Source organism: Mustela lutreola, chromosome 8, assembly GCF_030435805.1.
Source record: "Mustela lutreola isolate mMusLut2 chromosome 8, mMusLut2.pri, whole genome shotgun sequence".
Classification (NCBI taxonomy): domain Eukaryota; kingdom Metazoa; phylum Chordata; class Mammalia; order Carnivora; family Mustelidae; genus Mustela; species Mustela lutreola.
This window is the reverse complement of record NC_081297.1, coordinates 124,784,904-124,799,984: the sequence shown is the minus strand read 5'-3', so window position 1 is coordinate 124,799,984 and position 15,081 is coordinate 124,784,904. Positions and strand designations below refer to the sequence as shown.

Here is a 15,081-nt window from a genome sequence, read left to right as displayed (position 1 = left end):
TGGAAAAAGCTAGTTGACATTTCTGAGCCTCATTTGTAGAGATACCTTCTTAAGATTGCTATGAAATAGAATAATGCCTGCGAAAAGCCTATCCCAGAGCAAGCAAGCAGTGACAAATGTGACAAAATGCTTCTCCAACAATCCCATTTTCAAGCACCGCCACTCTAATCTTCTTTTAGGGCCCTGCGTGCCACGGGTAATCCCTCTCTCAGGGATTTCTCTGGGCTTTCTAATCCTGTCCTCGGTCATTCCTCCAGCTAGCAGCTCTGCGTTCAGAAGCCAATTCCCTGCCTCCCAACTCTCTCCAGATCCTTTCTTTCAGCCTTCCCTGGGCTTAAGGAGCCCGATTTACATAAAATTTAAAAGTCAACATTTAAATATCATAACTCGATGACTAGGGTTTCCCTGGATAACTTCCGAGATCCGCATTCAGAAGTATGGCTCCTGAGTTTCAGTCTTTTATTTCCCTTTGAGGAAGGAGCCCCGGCTCCACTTAACCGGAGCTGCTCCCCGCTGCGGCCCGCGCGCAACGTAGAAACGTTGAATGAACGAACAAACGAACTGATGAATGAATGGGCTGCGCCCGCCGCTGGGCCTCTGTTACGTCGCCCACTGGCGCAGGCGTGGCCGCGGTAAGAGGCCTGCGAGGCGCCGGCCGCGTAATCCCACCGTCGCGCGGCCGGCTCGGCCACGAGCGCCCGAGCTCCGCGCCGCCTCGCGCCTCCTCCCCCAAGTCCCGGCCCCGCCGGGGCTCGTCACTTCCGCCAACCCCAGGCCGGGGCTGGGGCGGGGAACGCGGGGGAGGGGGCCAGGTCCTGAAGAAGCCCGCCCGCGCACGAGCAGGGACTACATTTCCCAAGGGGCCTCGGCGGCGGCGGCGGCGGGCGCGGCAACGTCCCCCGGAAGTGGAGCCCTGGACTTCCACTCGTGCGTGAGGCGAGCGGAGCCAGAGTCGAGACCAGAGGCCGAACTCGGGATCTGACAAGATGGCCGGGCTGCCCCGCAGGATTATCAAGGTAACCGCCCAGGCCAATCCCCGGCTCTGCGCTCTGCTCTTCACCGCTCGGCGGAACCGGCAGCGCGGCTCCTCGCCTCCTCAGGCCCGCGGCCCGCACTGGGAGGCCCCAGGCCAGCGCAGAGAGGGTCTGGCCGTGTCGGCGAGGGAAGTCAGGCTCTGGGGAGGGGGCTCCGGAGAGACTTCCGGCCGCGGTGGGGCAACGGGGCGGCGGGGACCGGGGGCTTCCCGTTGGCCGCCCGGCGGGCGGGGAAGGCCTGGCTTGCACCCTGGCGGAGGGTGGGGCCGCGGGGTTGCGGGGCTTTAGTCTTGGGCGCGGGCCGGCGCGGGCCTCCGCGGCCTCAGACCACCGGGGAGGAGGCCGCGGGCGCGCGCGAATCGCGGCGGGGCCGGGACTCCGGGCGGGAATTGTGGCCGGTCATAGGTCCTCGGCCCTGGAGCCTCCTCTCGGGCCGGGCGTGAGCGCGCGGGTGCGGAAGCCCCGGGTTCAGAATGAATGAACCAGGAGAGTGAGGCCGGGCGGGGCCCGGAGCCCCGGGAGGCGGCTCCGGGAGGGCCGCGCGTCCTGCCGCCGTAGGCACATGTTCGCCGCAGGCTGCCGGGGTCCGGAGACGTGGGGCTGCGCTCCCTGCTGCCCTCGCTTTCGTGATCTCCTCTCTTCTAAATAGGTTTCCGCGCGTTATCTGGGTGAAGTGATTTTACTCTGGTTGGCAAACTCCTTGAGAGCGGTTTCTGCTCAAGAGGAAATAGTTTAACACAGCATTGGGAGAGCGGCAGAGCATATTAGGGGGACTTGGTGAAATACTTTGCCTCTCGATTTTATGCACTTTAATGTTTAAACTGTTCCTTGGCTCTTTATGAATACTGTACTTTGGCGAATATATGTGGAACTGTGAAAAATGGACATAACTGGTTTTGTAAATTCTTTATGTAATATCGGGTCCTCAGACGTGCGGTATTTCTTGCAGTACATGAAAACAGAACCTTGAAATTTCTTGACGTTTTTAATGAAGATTTTAGTTGAACCTCTGTGTTGCTTAATATGCGAGTTAAAGTGACTAAATTGCAGCATCATTTCCTTGATAAAACCTGGTGAACGTGTATTTAATCTAGCTTGTTCTAAAGTTTGGGGGGAGATGCATAAAAGTCCAAGGTCTTTTAATGGGTGATGTATTATGCCGTGCTTTCTGCAGCTTACATATACCTGAGTTGGGCAGATGTCTCTGACCTAGAGTTGCTTGATTTGGAGAAATAAGACTTTTTATAAGGTAGAAATTCTTAGAAATTAGAGAAGTAGCGTACATTGTCATTTCGTGCTGTAGTCTAATGTGAATTTTCATAGTGCAAAATTTATTGTATTAAGGATTTGTCTCAGACTCTGTCCAAGGCAGTTAAATTGCTGTATGCGTTGAATGGTCCTTACAGTGTGGTTTTCCTCATATGACCCCAGTCGTATTTATTGAAGCCTCAGTTGAAAATGAGACATGGGGGATCTAGATGTACACCAGATGTCTTCAAATTTTTGTTTCCTGTTTTCAGGTTATTTATTGACCACATAATACAAATTGACATTGTTAATACTTCTCCAGAATACATAATGAAATAGGTTTAACATTTTTTCCAGTTTTTCTTGATTCTGGACATAATCTGCAGTAATATGAAAGCCTTGGATGAACAAATAATCCTGTGAAACTTTAATAAAGTTACAGAAATGATTTATGGCAGTGATTTGAAGTCCTCATAATTCAGTTTTGGCACACAATTTAGTTTACACTAGGTATTTCATTTTAGTATTTTAACCAAGACAGTGATAATTTTTAAAGATTATTTATTTGAGAAAATGTGTGTGGATTGAGTGAGGGTGGGGAGGGGCAGAGGGAGAGACTCAGGCAGTTTCCCCACTGAGTACGGAGTCCCAGGCTGGGCTGGTTCCTAAGACCCAAAAGATTATCACCTGAGCCGAAACCAAGAGTTGGACATTCAACTGACTGAGCAACCCAGGCATGCAATCAGAGTTTTTTTTTAAGATTTGCCTTTTTTTGGTCATCTGCAATACAGGATTCCATGTAGAATAGGTGGTCATGGTGGTGCTGGGTAGGTAGCTGTGCTGTCCGGAATTGAATGAACACACCTCTTTCGTTGGACAGCTATTGATAGGATGCTGTTCACTGCCAACTGGTCATTATTTGTATTTGCAGAAAAAAATTTTAGGGCTTTATTTATTTTTATTTTTTAAAGATTTTTATTTATTCGACAGAGATCACAAGTAGGTGGAGAGGCAGGCAGAGAGAGGGGGGAAGCAGGCTCCCTGCTGTGCAGAGAGCCCAATCTGAGCCTTGATCCCAGGACCCTGGGATCATGACTTGAGCTGAAGGCAGAGGCTTTAACCCACTGAGCCACGCAGGTGCCCAAGATTTTATTTTTAAGTAATGGCTATACCCAGTGTGGGACTTGAATCCACAACCCTGACTTCAATAACTGCATACTTCACCGACAGAGCCAGCCAAGTGCTCCTCTTGCCTTTACAAAAGTCTTACATTATTTGGTACTTGTAGCTCTTGATCTTGTGAAGTAGACTACCTTACATAGTCTAGAAACCCATTCAGATGACTTTCCTAGGGTCTTAAAACTGGCAAGGGACAGAACTCAGATCTTGGTCAGGTGTGACCTTTCCCTGCTTCTTGTTATTATGAAATGACAATGTATGTAAATATACTTTGATAACTGTGAATAACTATACAAATATAAAATAATATAAAATGATTTTTTAAAAATTTCTATTCACTCATTTACTGTCTCACTCAGATTCCCATATACAATCCACTAGCAAATCCCCTAGGGCGTCAGCTTTCAAAATATACCCTTAATCAGCGACGTTTACCCATCTCTCTGAAACTACTCTTCAGTTCCATCATTTGTTGCCTAGCCTACTGTATTAGTCTCCTAATACAATAGTCTTCTAATATAGCAGCTAGTGTTACTTTTTTTTTTTTTTTTTTAAAGATTTTATTTATTTATTTGACAGAGAGAGAGATCACAAGTAGGCAGAGAGGCAGGCAGAGAGAGAGAGGAGGAAGCAGGCTCCCTGCTGAGCAGAGAGCCCAATGCGGGACTCGATCCCAGGACCCTGAGATCACGACCTGAGCCGAAGGCAGCGGCTTAACCCACTGAGCCACCCAGGCGCCCAGTGTTACTTTTTAAAAATACAGATCATGTCACTCCCATTCTCAGAACTGTACAGAGGTTCTCCATCACACTTAGAATACAATCTTGACTTTTTCTCCTGTGGTTACAAGGCCTTCCTTGCATCTGCTTGCATCTGTGATCGTCTCCTGCATGTCTGTCCTTGGGACACTCTTCTGCAACCACATTGTTGATTTGCTCTGTCTGAAGAGTAAGAGGCTAAGTTTGTTCCAGTGACAGGGGACAAACTTCTGTTTACTACATTGCTTGTTTTGGCATATCGTTCAGTTCTTGGCTCACATGTCATCCTCAGATAAGTCTATCTTAATTATCCCAAAACAGTTTTCCTCTTCCCCTCCCTTATAGTTCTTCTTCATTCCCATATTTCCTCCTCTCCTTTTCTGTACCATTTAACAGTATTTGAAGTTAAATTATTTACTCTTTATCTCTGCTCCTACTAAAGCTCCACAAAAGCAGGGATTCTTAGATGACTTAGGCATTGCTCTAATACCCAGAGGATGTAATGGGCACTGAAATAATGAATGAATGAGTGTGCTTCAATCTCTGGAAGAAAGTTTTAGCAGAGTTATTCTATGTCATAATTTGACATTGTTATTGCTTAGTAGATTCTGTCTAAATCATTGAGCTAAAAGTCAATTTCTGAGCTAGAAGTTAATCTCTAATTCACTAAAAAAAAATCAGTTTTTAATTTTGTCTAATAGGAAGTACATGAGTGCAGCCTTTGAACGGTTCTACTGAGTACATAGAGAAAGTTAAAGACTCTCTCATCTGCCCTTCAGCATTCCAGGTGCCTGCTAGACAATCCTTATTTTTATTGTGTATTCTTCCAGAAAGACCAGAGAGATTTAGTATGTATGTATAGGCCTAGTCCCCTCCGCCCAATGCAGATACCTTAATCTCCCCCATTTTATCTTTGAGGTGACTCATTTTTTTAGAGGGGTTCTTTGTGAAACTGTGGTATTAGACCTTAATTTAACCGATTGCTTATTGCTGACTTTTAGATTGTCTCCAAAATTTGCTATACAAACAGTGCTATGATCAATATAGTCCTGCAGTTAGTAGTATTTTGCACACATGGTGAATTATACTGAATTTTGACAGTTCTGTGTTTTATTGAGAACTTCAAGAATTTGCTTTTTTCTCTCTTCTCGGCCAGAGCTCTTTTAGTCTTTAAAAGTGACTGAGCAGGGGCACCTGGGTAGCTCAGTGGGTTAAGCCTCTGCCTTTGGCTCAGGTCATGATCTCAGGGTCCTGGGATCAAGCCCGAATCGCGCTCAGCGGGGAGCCTGCTTCCCCCTCTCCCTCTGCCTGCCTCTCTGCCTACTTGTGAGCTCTCTCTGTGTCAAATAAATAAATAAAATCTTAAAAAAAAAAAGTGACTGAGCAGTTACAGCTTAAAATCATGTAAGTTAAAAGATTACTAGGGGTGCCTGGGTGGCTCAGTCAGTTAAATGTCTGCCTTCGGCTCAGGTTGTGATCTGAGGGTCTTGGGATCTAGCTCCCCATCGGGCTCCCTGCTCAGCAGAGTCTGCTTCTCCCTCCCTTTCTCTGACCCTCCTCCGAGCTTGGCTTGTTCATCCTCCCTTCCCCCACCCTCTCTCCATTAAACAAAACAAAACAAAACTAAAATAAGAGATCCTTCCTAATCTGTTCCTCATAAAAAATTAGAGTTACTTTGGGAGCAGATAAATCAGATCTGTAATTATGGCCTTGGTCTTCCCAAAGTTAATCACAAAGATGCTAAAATACAGCCTAAAGAATAGTAGTTAAATTACTCAAGGAGTTGACTTACTTGATTAAAACCTGGAAAACCAACCTATTCAGATTAGATTTTCACCAGTCTTTCCTAGAATTTATTTTTCTGTTTGTGAGGTTTAGTCAGATTCTTAAAAACTTAATTAGGTCTGACTCTGCATTGAACTTGAGTTCTATATACTTTTTACTTTCATAATTTTGATTTTTTAAAATACAGATATTTCTTTTTTCCTATCACTATTTAAAAGCCCATTCATTTGATATCTGTTCTAGTACATATGGTAGTTTTTAGTGAGAAAAGTCAGATAACTGGCCCTGTTTTTGAGCCTTCAGAGTCTGACTGATAATATTTTTTTTTTCCATTTAAAAAAAGGCATGAAAGTCTAACATGATGAGGATGGACTTGTTATATGTAATTAAAACATCCTTAGGAAACTGATCAACTCTTACGGTAAAATCTTGACCAGAAACAGTATGGTGCTTGGCTCTTTTGGTTGTCCCAGTTTAAGAATTTTCTGTTAAGAATTTTCAGGGGCGCCTGGATGGCTCAGTTGGTTAAGCGTCTTTGACTCTTGATCTTGGCTCAGGTCATAATCTTAGGGTTCTGAGATCATGCCCCGCTGCCAGCTCTGTGCTCAGTGGGGAGTCTGCTTGACATTTTGTCTTTCCCACTCCCCCTGCCTCCATTCATGGTCTGTCTCTCTCTCAATAAATAAATCTTTTTTAAAAAAATTTTTCGACCGGGACGCCTGGGTGGCTCAGTGAGTTAAGCTGCTCCCTTGGGCTCCGTTCATGATCACAGGGTCCTGGGATTGAGTTCTGCATCAGGCTCTTTGCTCAGTGGGGAGCCTGCTTCTCTCTCTGCCCCTGCCTGCCACTCTGTCTGCTTGTGCACACTCTCTCTCTCTCTGACAGATAAATAAATAAAATCTTAAAAAAATTTTTTTTGGACCATTCTAGGATAATAAACCATATTTTTGTATATGAGTTCTGGAGTTTCAGATTCTTGACAAGTTTATTTGTGAATCTTGGTCTTGGTGGATTCCAAGTTAAGAATCCCTGGACTACTTTTGGTAGTGATTAAATTTTCAGGTTGTAAGGATACTTTTTAATTTACTGCCTGATGTTTTGATTATGAAATGTGGGCTTAATTGAAAGTAAATTAAAAATATCAGTTGAGTGTTATTTTTTAAGCTTCTCTATTTCAAGCATTTTCTTTTATTGAGGTTGATTGACTTTCACAATAGAAATTGAATTTTGTCAAAATAGCTTGCACTTTTGTCTATCATGCTAAGTAATTATGGCATCAGAAATACTATGCTTTTGCTTTGTGGAAGTTCTAAATTTTTTAAACAGTTTGACCACTTATAGCTATAGAGTTTTACCTAAGAGGATGCCCATTGTTTTCCTTCTCTGATGAGTTTGTAGGCCAGAGAAGTTGGATGACTAGGATTCTGCTGAAAGTTGATAACTTTGCTTTTTTCCCTATATCCCATAGGATGGTTTACTTGTGTGTAAATGGTTTTAAGAAGCAGTTAAGTTGTACTACAGATTCAGGTAGTACGGATTGTGAACATACATTTAAATCTGTTATTGTGAGTTATGAATGTGTATGCACTAGAGAAATAAATATCAGAAACAGGGGAATGAGGAGACCATCCACTAGGGGTTTTGGGCATTACAGTTGTAGTCATCAGTTTTGATGTAGGTGCCTAATTTTTATATAATTTTACTTTATAAAAACAAAATAGATCTGAAAGGCATAATATGTGTAGTAATTTTATATCAAGAAATATTCCTTTGTATGAAAGATGTGTTAGACTGGTATTTTATTACACAGTTGAAATTTTCTTTGCAAATGTATATGAATGTTACATGGATATGTAAATTAGGAGATGGAGTAATAGGGAATTAGTTAACTTCTGAAGTCTTAGCAACTTCTAAAAATGTTTCCTACATGAAGTATTTTTTGTTTTGTTTTTAAATGCTAAGTAGTTCTCTTTATTTTGTGGATTAGATAGGATATAGGATCACCATAGTCTGAAAACTGGCGCTAGCATCTCTGGTGGCAGAAACCATTATTGTATAATTGAAAGAACTAGATAACTGGTAAAGAGCCCTCAGAATCAATAGAGACTTCTCTATTAGCTATTCTTTTTAAGAGCTGTAGTGTGATATAGCTTAGCGATACAACACTAATAGATATCACACTATTTTGTTTTTTTAAAATCCTGGTTGTAGCTATTCTAGAATCCCTTAAGGGTACTTAGAAAGGGATACATAAAAATCAAAATTTTTATTATTCTGATTTGGCCTACAACTCAGATGTTTCTAAATGGTTAGGATTTAGCTATAATTTAAATGATTTTATTTTATTTATTGATAAATAATCTCTGTACCCAACATGGGGCTGGAACTCACGACCTTGAGATCAAAGAGTCACATGCCCTGCTGACTGATCTAGCTAAGGGCCCTTAAGTGCTTTTAGATATTGTTTTCAGAATCTAATGTTGACATATTTTGCTTTTTGGCTAATCTGTTCAGATTTCCAAACTCCTTAGTTTTCATTATGTCTTGATCAGTAATTTGGTCTGTTTTGGGCAAATCTGTTTTTATTTTCAGTCTTTACAGTCTAGCAACTAAAGGCATTGTAGTCAGGACAATACTAGAAAGAAGTATAACAGTTGTTACCTTTGTGTCTTGAGACTATGGGTGCCTTTATTTACAACTTTTGAAGATTTTTAAAAATAATTTATACTAAGGAAAATATTATTCCCATAAAGTCTTTGTGTTCTTATCAAAATTGGAATTACCATCCCCTTCCCCTCTTACTATAGGGCAGGGACACAAATGATGTACTCAGCTAGTAAGAGCCCAAGGCCAAATTTCATTCATCTGTGAAATTGTGATTTTTCTGCCTTTTTAATGTCCCTTCTTTTTTTTTTTAATCCATTCTTGAGACATTTTCAGTTCAGATAAATGGACATTTACTGGATGCATAATATGTATTTAGCACTAAGCCAGATGAATAAAAAAATGAATGCATCACTGTCTAATGGAAAACTCAGTCATGAAACAAGAAATTAAAGTGAGGTGTGTTGTGAGAAAAGATAGACCTGGGATTTACCATAGACTGAGGATGAAGGAAAGTAAGGATGAGAGAATTTTTTAAAATTTTTATTTATTTATTTGACAGAGAGAGAGAGAGAGAGAGAGATCACAAGTAGGCAGAGTGGTAGGCGGTGGTGGAGGGGGGGTGGGAAGTAGGCTCTCTGCGCAGCAGAGAGCAGGTTCAAGTCCTGGCTTGAACCCAGGACCCTGGGATCATGACCTGAGCTGAAAGCAGATGCTTAACCTACTGAGGCACTTGGGCACTCTGAGAGAATGTTTTTAAAGTTGAAGGACGGAGGGGTGCCTGGGTGGCTCATTTGGTTGTGTCTGCCTTTGGCTCGGGTCACATTCCAGGGTCCTGGAATGGAGTCTGGCATTGGGGTCCCTGCTCCATGGGGAGCCTGCATCTTCTCCTTGTGTTCTTTCTCTTCTCTGTCAAGTAAATACATAAAATCTTTAAAAGGTAAAGTTGAAGGAGGGAAAGTGAGTTTTGGGTAGATGGAATAGCAGGTATGAAAGCTTGAAGGAGAAAAAGCAGAAGAGAAAGAGTACACAAAAGTATACTGTATTCCAAGAATCTAGTATGTGTGATGGATAGTATCTTAAGTAATTTTTAGGGTCCCATTAAGAAGTATTACTGTCTAATTACTAAGTTTAGTGAGTTGGAATCAACTGTTGGCAAAGAATTTTAAATTGTTAAATTAAGACTTAGTGTATGAATTATTTACCAGAGTGTAGTGTGACAACTGTTCCTGAAGTGAGATTGGTCATACAGTTTTTACTGTGTAAGTAAGACATCTTTAATTGAACACTTACTATGTGCTAGGTACTGTTCTAAGCACGTTACATGCATTAATTTGCTTAATTCTAAGAGCAGGCCCATGATACGAATATTAGTTTAAACCCTGAATTACAGATAAGGAAGCCTGCACAGAGGGGTTAAGTGGTTGGTGGAGCTGTGATATGAACTTAGGCAATCTAAATCTATGCATCATAGGTGCTGTAGATGAAATGCACCAGAGCTTATCTGCCGCTAGATAATAACTGGCAGTGTTTGTATTTTATATTTTATCATTTGGGCAAATGAAGTGGAAAAACATGTTCATTGCAAGATCTAAGTGCTTAGCTTTTGTGTTTTTATTTATTTATTTGACAGAGAGAGAGAGAGAGATCAATCACAAGTAGGCAGAGAGGCAGGCAGAGAGAGGGAAGTAGCCTTCCTGCTGAGCAGAGAGCCTGATGCAGGGCTCGATCATGACCCGAGCTGAAGGCAGAGGTTTAACTCACTGAGCCACCCAGGTGCCCCAGCTTTCGTGTTTTTCATCAAAGTCTTTTTATTTATAGTTTAGAGGCTTTTGCACAAGTGAGTGTGCAATTATTAAGATGGGATGACTTTGGTCTGGGGTGATATATTCCTCTCTTGCCCTCCTGGATCCTTTCACTTGGAAAAGTTTGGGGTTCGGGTGAGAAGGAACTAAAGAGCAGCTATTTGTCTTTCATTGTATGTTAATAAAAAAAATTAATAAATCACATAGCCAGTACCTTCTCATAATAGAGAGCAAAGGCATCAATGGGAACACTGAAGACATGACAGACAGTCCAGGATGAGGAGACCCATCAAGATTGGTTTAGGGAGAGAGATTTTTAGAGATTTTTAGATTTTTGAGCTAAAATTTGAAGGGTGAGTAGAAAAGTGAGGTGGCGGGCATGGGGAGTTGGGAGTAGGATGTCATTCCAGGTTACACATATCAACTCCAAGAATATATTTGAGCAGTGCTAAAGCTGTAGCATGAGTCAGCACTTCTTTGCTTGGACTATAGGCACTTGAAAGGCAGTCTTAATTTAAAAAAGTTTTTTTTCTTCCAAAATTTAGTTTATGAATGGGTCTTCATTTTGAAAATTCAGTTAATATACTAAGTATATTATATACCCAAATAATTAAGTAATATGATTTTTCCCCTTCATTTTCTTTTGCTATTTCGGTCTTCAGTTCATAAAGTGGCTAACATCTTACTGAATATGGAAGGAAAACCTAAATGCTTGATTTATTTTTTTGAAATATAACTCATATACCATAAGATTCATCTATTTAAAATGTACTGTTCAGTGGGTTTTAAAAATTTAAAAAGTTGTGCAACCATCACCACTAATTCCAGTACATTTTCATCATCCCAAAAAGAAATCCTATGTCCATTAGTAGTCACTGTCCACCCTCTTAGTTCCTCAACCCTTGAGAACTGCTTATTTTTCTGTCTCTCTGGTTTTGTCTGTTTGGGATTTTTCTTATAAATGTAATCACATAATACAGGACTTTTGTGTCTGGCGTCTTTCACTTAGCGTGTTTTCAAGGTTCACATTTTAGCATGTGTTGGTACTTGATTCCCTTTAAAATTTCTTAGCTGAAGTTTTCTGAGTAAATAACTTTTAAGAAATGACAGTGCTGAAGCATAGTGGTACTTTTTTTTTTTTTTTTTAAAGATTTTATTTGACAGAGAGAGATCACAAGTAGGCAGAGAGGCAAGCAGAGAGAGAGGGAGGAGGAAGCAGGCTCCCCACCTAGGAGAGAGCCCGATGTTGGTGGGACTCGATCCCAGGACCCCAAAGTCATGACCTGAGCTGAAGGCAGAGGCCTAACCCAGTGAGCCACCCAGGCAGCTCCCATAGTGGTACTTTTATAAGGTAAATAATCTGTATTGGTTCCCCAAAACTAGTTATATTTGAAACCTACATTGCTTTAGAACATTTAAGAAATATTCTTCAGGGCACCTGGGTGGCTCAGTGGGTTAAGCCGCTGCCTTCGGCTCAGGTCATGATCTCAGGGTTCTGGGATCAAATCCCACATCAGGCTCTCTGCTCAGCAGGGAGCCTGCTTCCTCCTCTCTCTGCCTACTTGTGACTCTTTCTGTCAAATAAATAAATAAAATCTTAAAAAAAAAATATTCTTCAGCCTTGTGAGCCATTATTTTAAAAAAAAAAGTCAGTGGTAGTAAATCTTTTTTTTTTTTTTTTAAAGTGGTAGTAAATCTTTGTCTTTGAAGATTAGACTTGGTTGCTAGACACTGAGAAAATTAAGCTAATGCTGGTGAATAATGTTAAGGATCAGCCCTGACTTTTATTCTTATCTCAAAGATTAAGGAACTTTGTGACCTTGGCCAAATTACTCACTTACCCTGGGCCTCAGTTATTCTAATTCGTATTTGAAAACTTGATGATTATATGATCCCTTTGGGCAGAATTTTAAACAGTGAGAAAAAAACCCAAGTCGCCTTGTCCTGGAACTGATTTTCCCTTTTGGCTTTTAAATTGGCTGTTAAGCAATTAAAAAAACCCAAAACCAAGTAACAAAACCCACAAAGGCTGGAGTAGCAGTATTCTAAAATAAATGTATAGTTTTCCAGTATAACTGGTAGGTAGGCCTGTATCCTATCAGCTTTGACAGTTTCAAAACCTTTAAATGTATATTATGTCCTGAGGTTCAGACCTTGAGCCTTTTCTCATTATATAGTCTTAAGAAAACCTTTATTTACTTTTACCTGGCTTCAGTCCACATTGATCAGTGATTCCAAAATTTAGTGCTGAATTTCAGGTCTCCAAATGCCTCCTTTTTTCTTCATTTAGCTGTCTTACTGACATTTTAAAGTCAACTGTTTGTTTTTTTTTTTTTTTAACAATAGAATGTATTTTGCGATCTCCCTTCATGTGTGTCAGCACTTTTAGTGTTTCTTCCTTGTTATGTCAACATTAACCCAGTTGTCTGAGATTTATTCCTTCTCTTCCCTCCCAGTGTTTCTCTTCCACATTGAGTTTGCTAATAAACCCATGATGGATTCAGCCTCAGGAATGTTTCTGACTTTTCTTAACCCGTTCCTGTCTTCTCCTTCCAGTTGTCTTTGTATGTAGGCCCTTAATCATCCTCTCCTGATTGTTTCTGCAATAATCTCAGAACTCATCTCTCTGTCTTCACTTACTGCCCACCTATATCCCTCTCTCCCCATCCATCACATTATTCTAAAACACTGATGTGATCATGTTGCTCTCCACTGTATATAGGGTAAGGTTCAGACTTTTAAAACTTGGCATACATGCTGGTCTTTTCATCTTACTTAATTGACATCTCTTCCTGTTTCCTATTTCTTTTCTTTTTTTTTTTTTTTTTAAGATTTTATTTATTTATTTGACAGAGAGAGAGAGAGACCACAAGTAGGCAGAGAGGCAGGCAGAGAGAGAGCGGGAAGCAGGCTCCCCGCTGAGCAGTGAGCAGAGAGCCCACGTGGGGCTCGATCCTGGGACCCTGAGATAATGACCTGAGCTGAAGGCAGAGGCTTAACCCACTGAGCCACTCAGGCACCCGTTTCCTATTTCTTATATAACTTCTGATAGTGTTACTGCTTACCAGCCAAAATGATGTATTTTCCAACTTCCAAATTATGCCATGTTTGCAGGAAAGCAGCCCTCATCAAACATGATGGTCCAGCATTCTGTATTTTGGGTTTGTTTCCTCTACTCTCCTGGGAAAAATCTTGACAGGCAGAAATCATCTTGTTTATGTTTTTTTTGTCTTTTTAATAATTAATTAATTAATTAATTAATTTGAGAGAAAAGAGAAGTGCATGAACCAGGGGAGAGGGAGAAGCAGGCTCCCTGCGGGAGCCTGACACAGGGTTGACCCTGGGACCCTGAGATCATGACCTGAGCTGAAGGAAGATGCGTAACCTACTGAGCCACCCAGGTGCCCCTCTTGTTTATGTTCTTAATAACAAGTAGGTGGTGGTTTAGAATTAGAAATACTTTTTTTTTGTTATTTTACAGGTTCCATAAAAAGAAAATCAGGGATAAAATTTAAGTAATTTGCCTTTTTTTTTTTTTTAAGTTTTATTTGAGAGGGGGAGCACACCTTTGAGAGAGAGAGAACATGCCAGGGCTCAGAAGGTGGAAAGGGCCAGAAAGAGAGGGAGCATACATACTTAAAACTTGCTGAGTAGATCTGAAGTGTCCTTGCAACAAAAAAAAAATCACAATGGAAAGTAACAGGTAAAAGTTTGTGGTATTATTATTAACTGTCACATATGAAATATGGACAGTAATGTAAGTTTGTGGTATTATTATTATCTGTCACATCTGCTACGTCAGGTATACAGAATGTGTAACTGTATAACGTATAACTGAAAGATTTTACTTTTTGATCAGTATCTTACCTTTTCCTCCACCTAATAGTGTTCTACTTTGTTTGTTTTTAAAGATTCCATGCATAAGTGAGATCGTGCATATTTGTCTTTCTGTGTTTGGCTTACTTAGCATAATTTCCTTGTTGTGAATGGCAGGATTTCCTAATTTTTTAAAGCAGATGAAGGAATATTTTAATTTGCTCTTTGTAACTGTTGGAAAATAAAATATTTGGCACTGCCTGGGTCAAAGTTTTGAATACCATATATACTTTTAAAAAGGTCTATAGACCTTTGCTCTGATGGTTCACACATATATGTACTAGCCTTTCTGTTTTCTACTGTTTAATTGATAATAGTGGATTAACCATAACAGGGCTATAAACAAAGGTGTTGGAGAATTCCAGTGCTGGCTTCCTTCATTTTAGGGATTACTTAAGCAGATTTTCCTGTGATAGGATGCAGCAGGACCCTGACAACCAAGATCCTAGTCCTAGTTGGTGAGCAGGCTTTTGGTACCTTTGCCCCACAGGTGTGTATTTAAAAAATGCAGCTATTTAGGTCTCCTGTCAATGAAAAGAGAAAGTAAAACTAGCATATGTCCCCTCTTAGGAGTAATCAAGTTACAGCAGTTTTAATACTTTCAGAGTGTGCACACATGTGCACACACACACACTCCAAAATGTTGCTTTATTTCTTGAGTTGAATCATCAGGCCAGTTATGGTTATGATTTATGTATGTTAGTTTCTTTTTTTTTTTTAAGATTTTATTTATATATTTGACAGAGAGAGATCACAAGTAGGCAGAAAGGCAGGCAGAGAGAGAGAGAGGAG

General features: G+C 41.0%; 1 protein-coding gene across 1 annotated transcript in view; it reads left to right on the top strand.

The window, feature by feature from the left end:
* Positions 1–650: 650 nt before the first annotated feature.
* Positions 651–15,081, top strand: part of UBE2N (ubiquitin conjugating enzyme E2 N) — a 39,771-nt gene continuing 25,340 nt past the window's right edge. Inside the window, exon 1 of the mRNA XM_059186517.1 lies at positions 651–1,016. Within this exon, the coding sequence (XP_059042500.1) occupies positions 987–1,016 (30 nt within the window). The 5' untranslated portion in view covers positions 651–986. The remainder of the gene's footprint in view (positions 1,017–15,081) is intronic.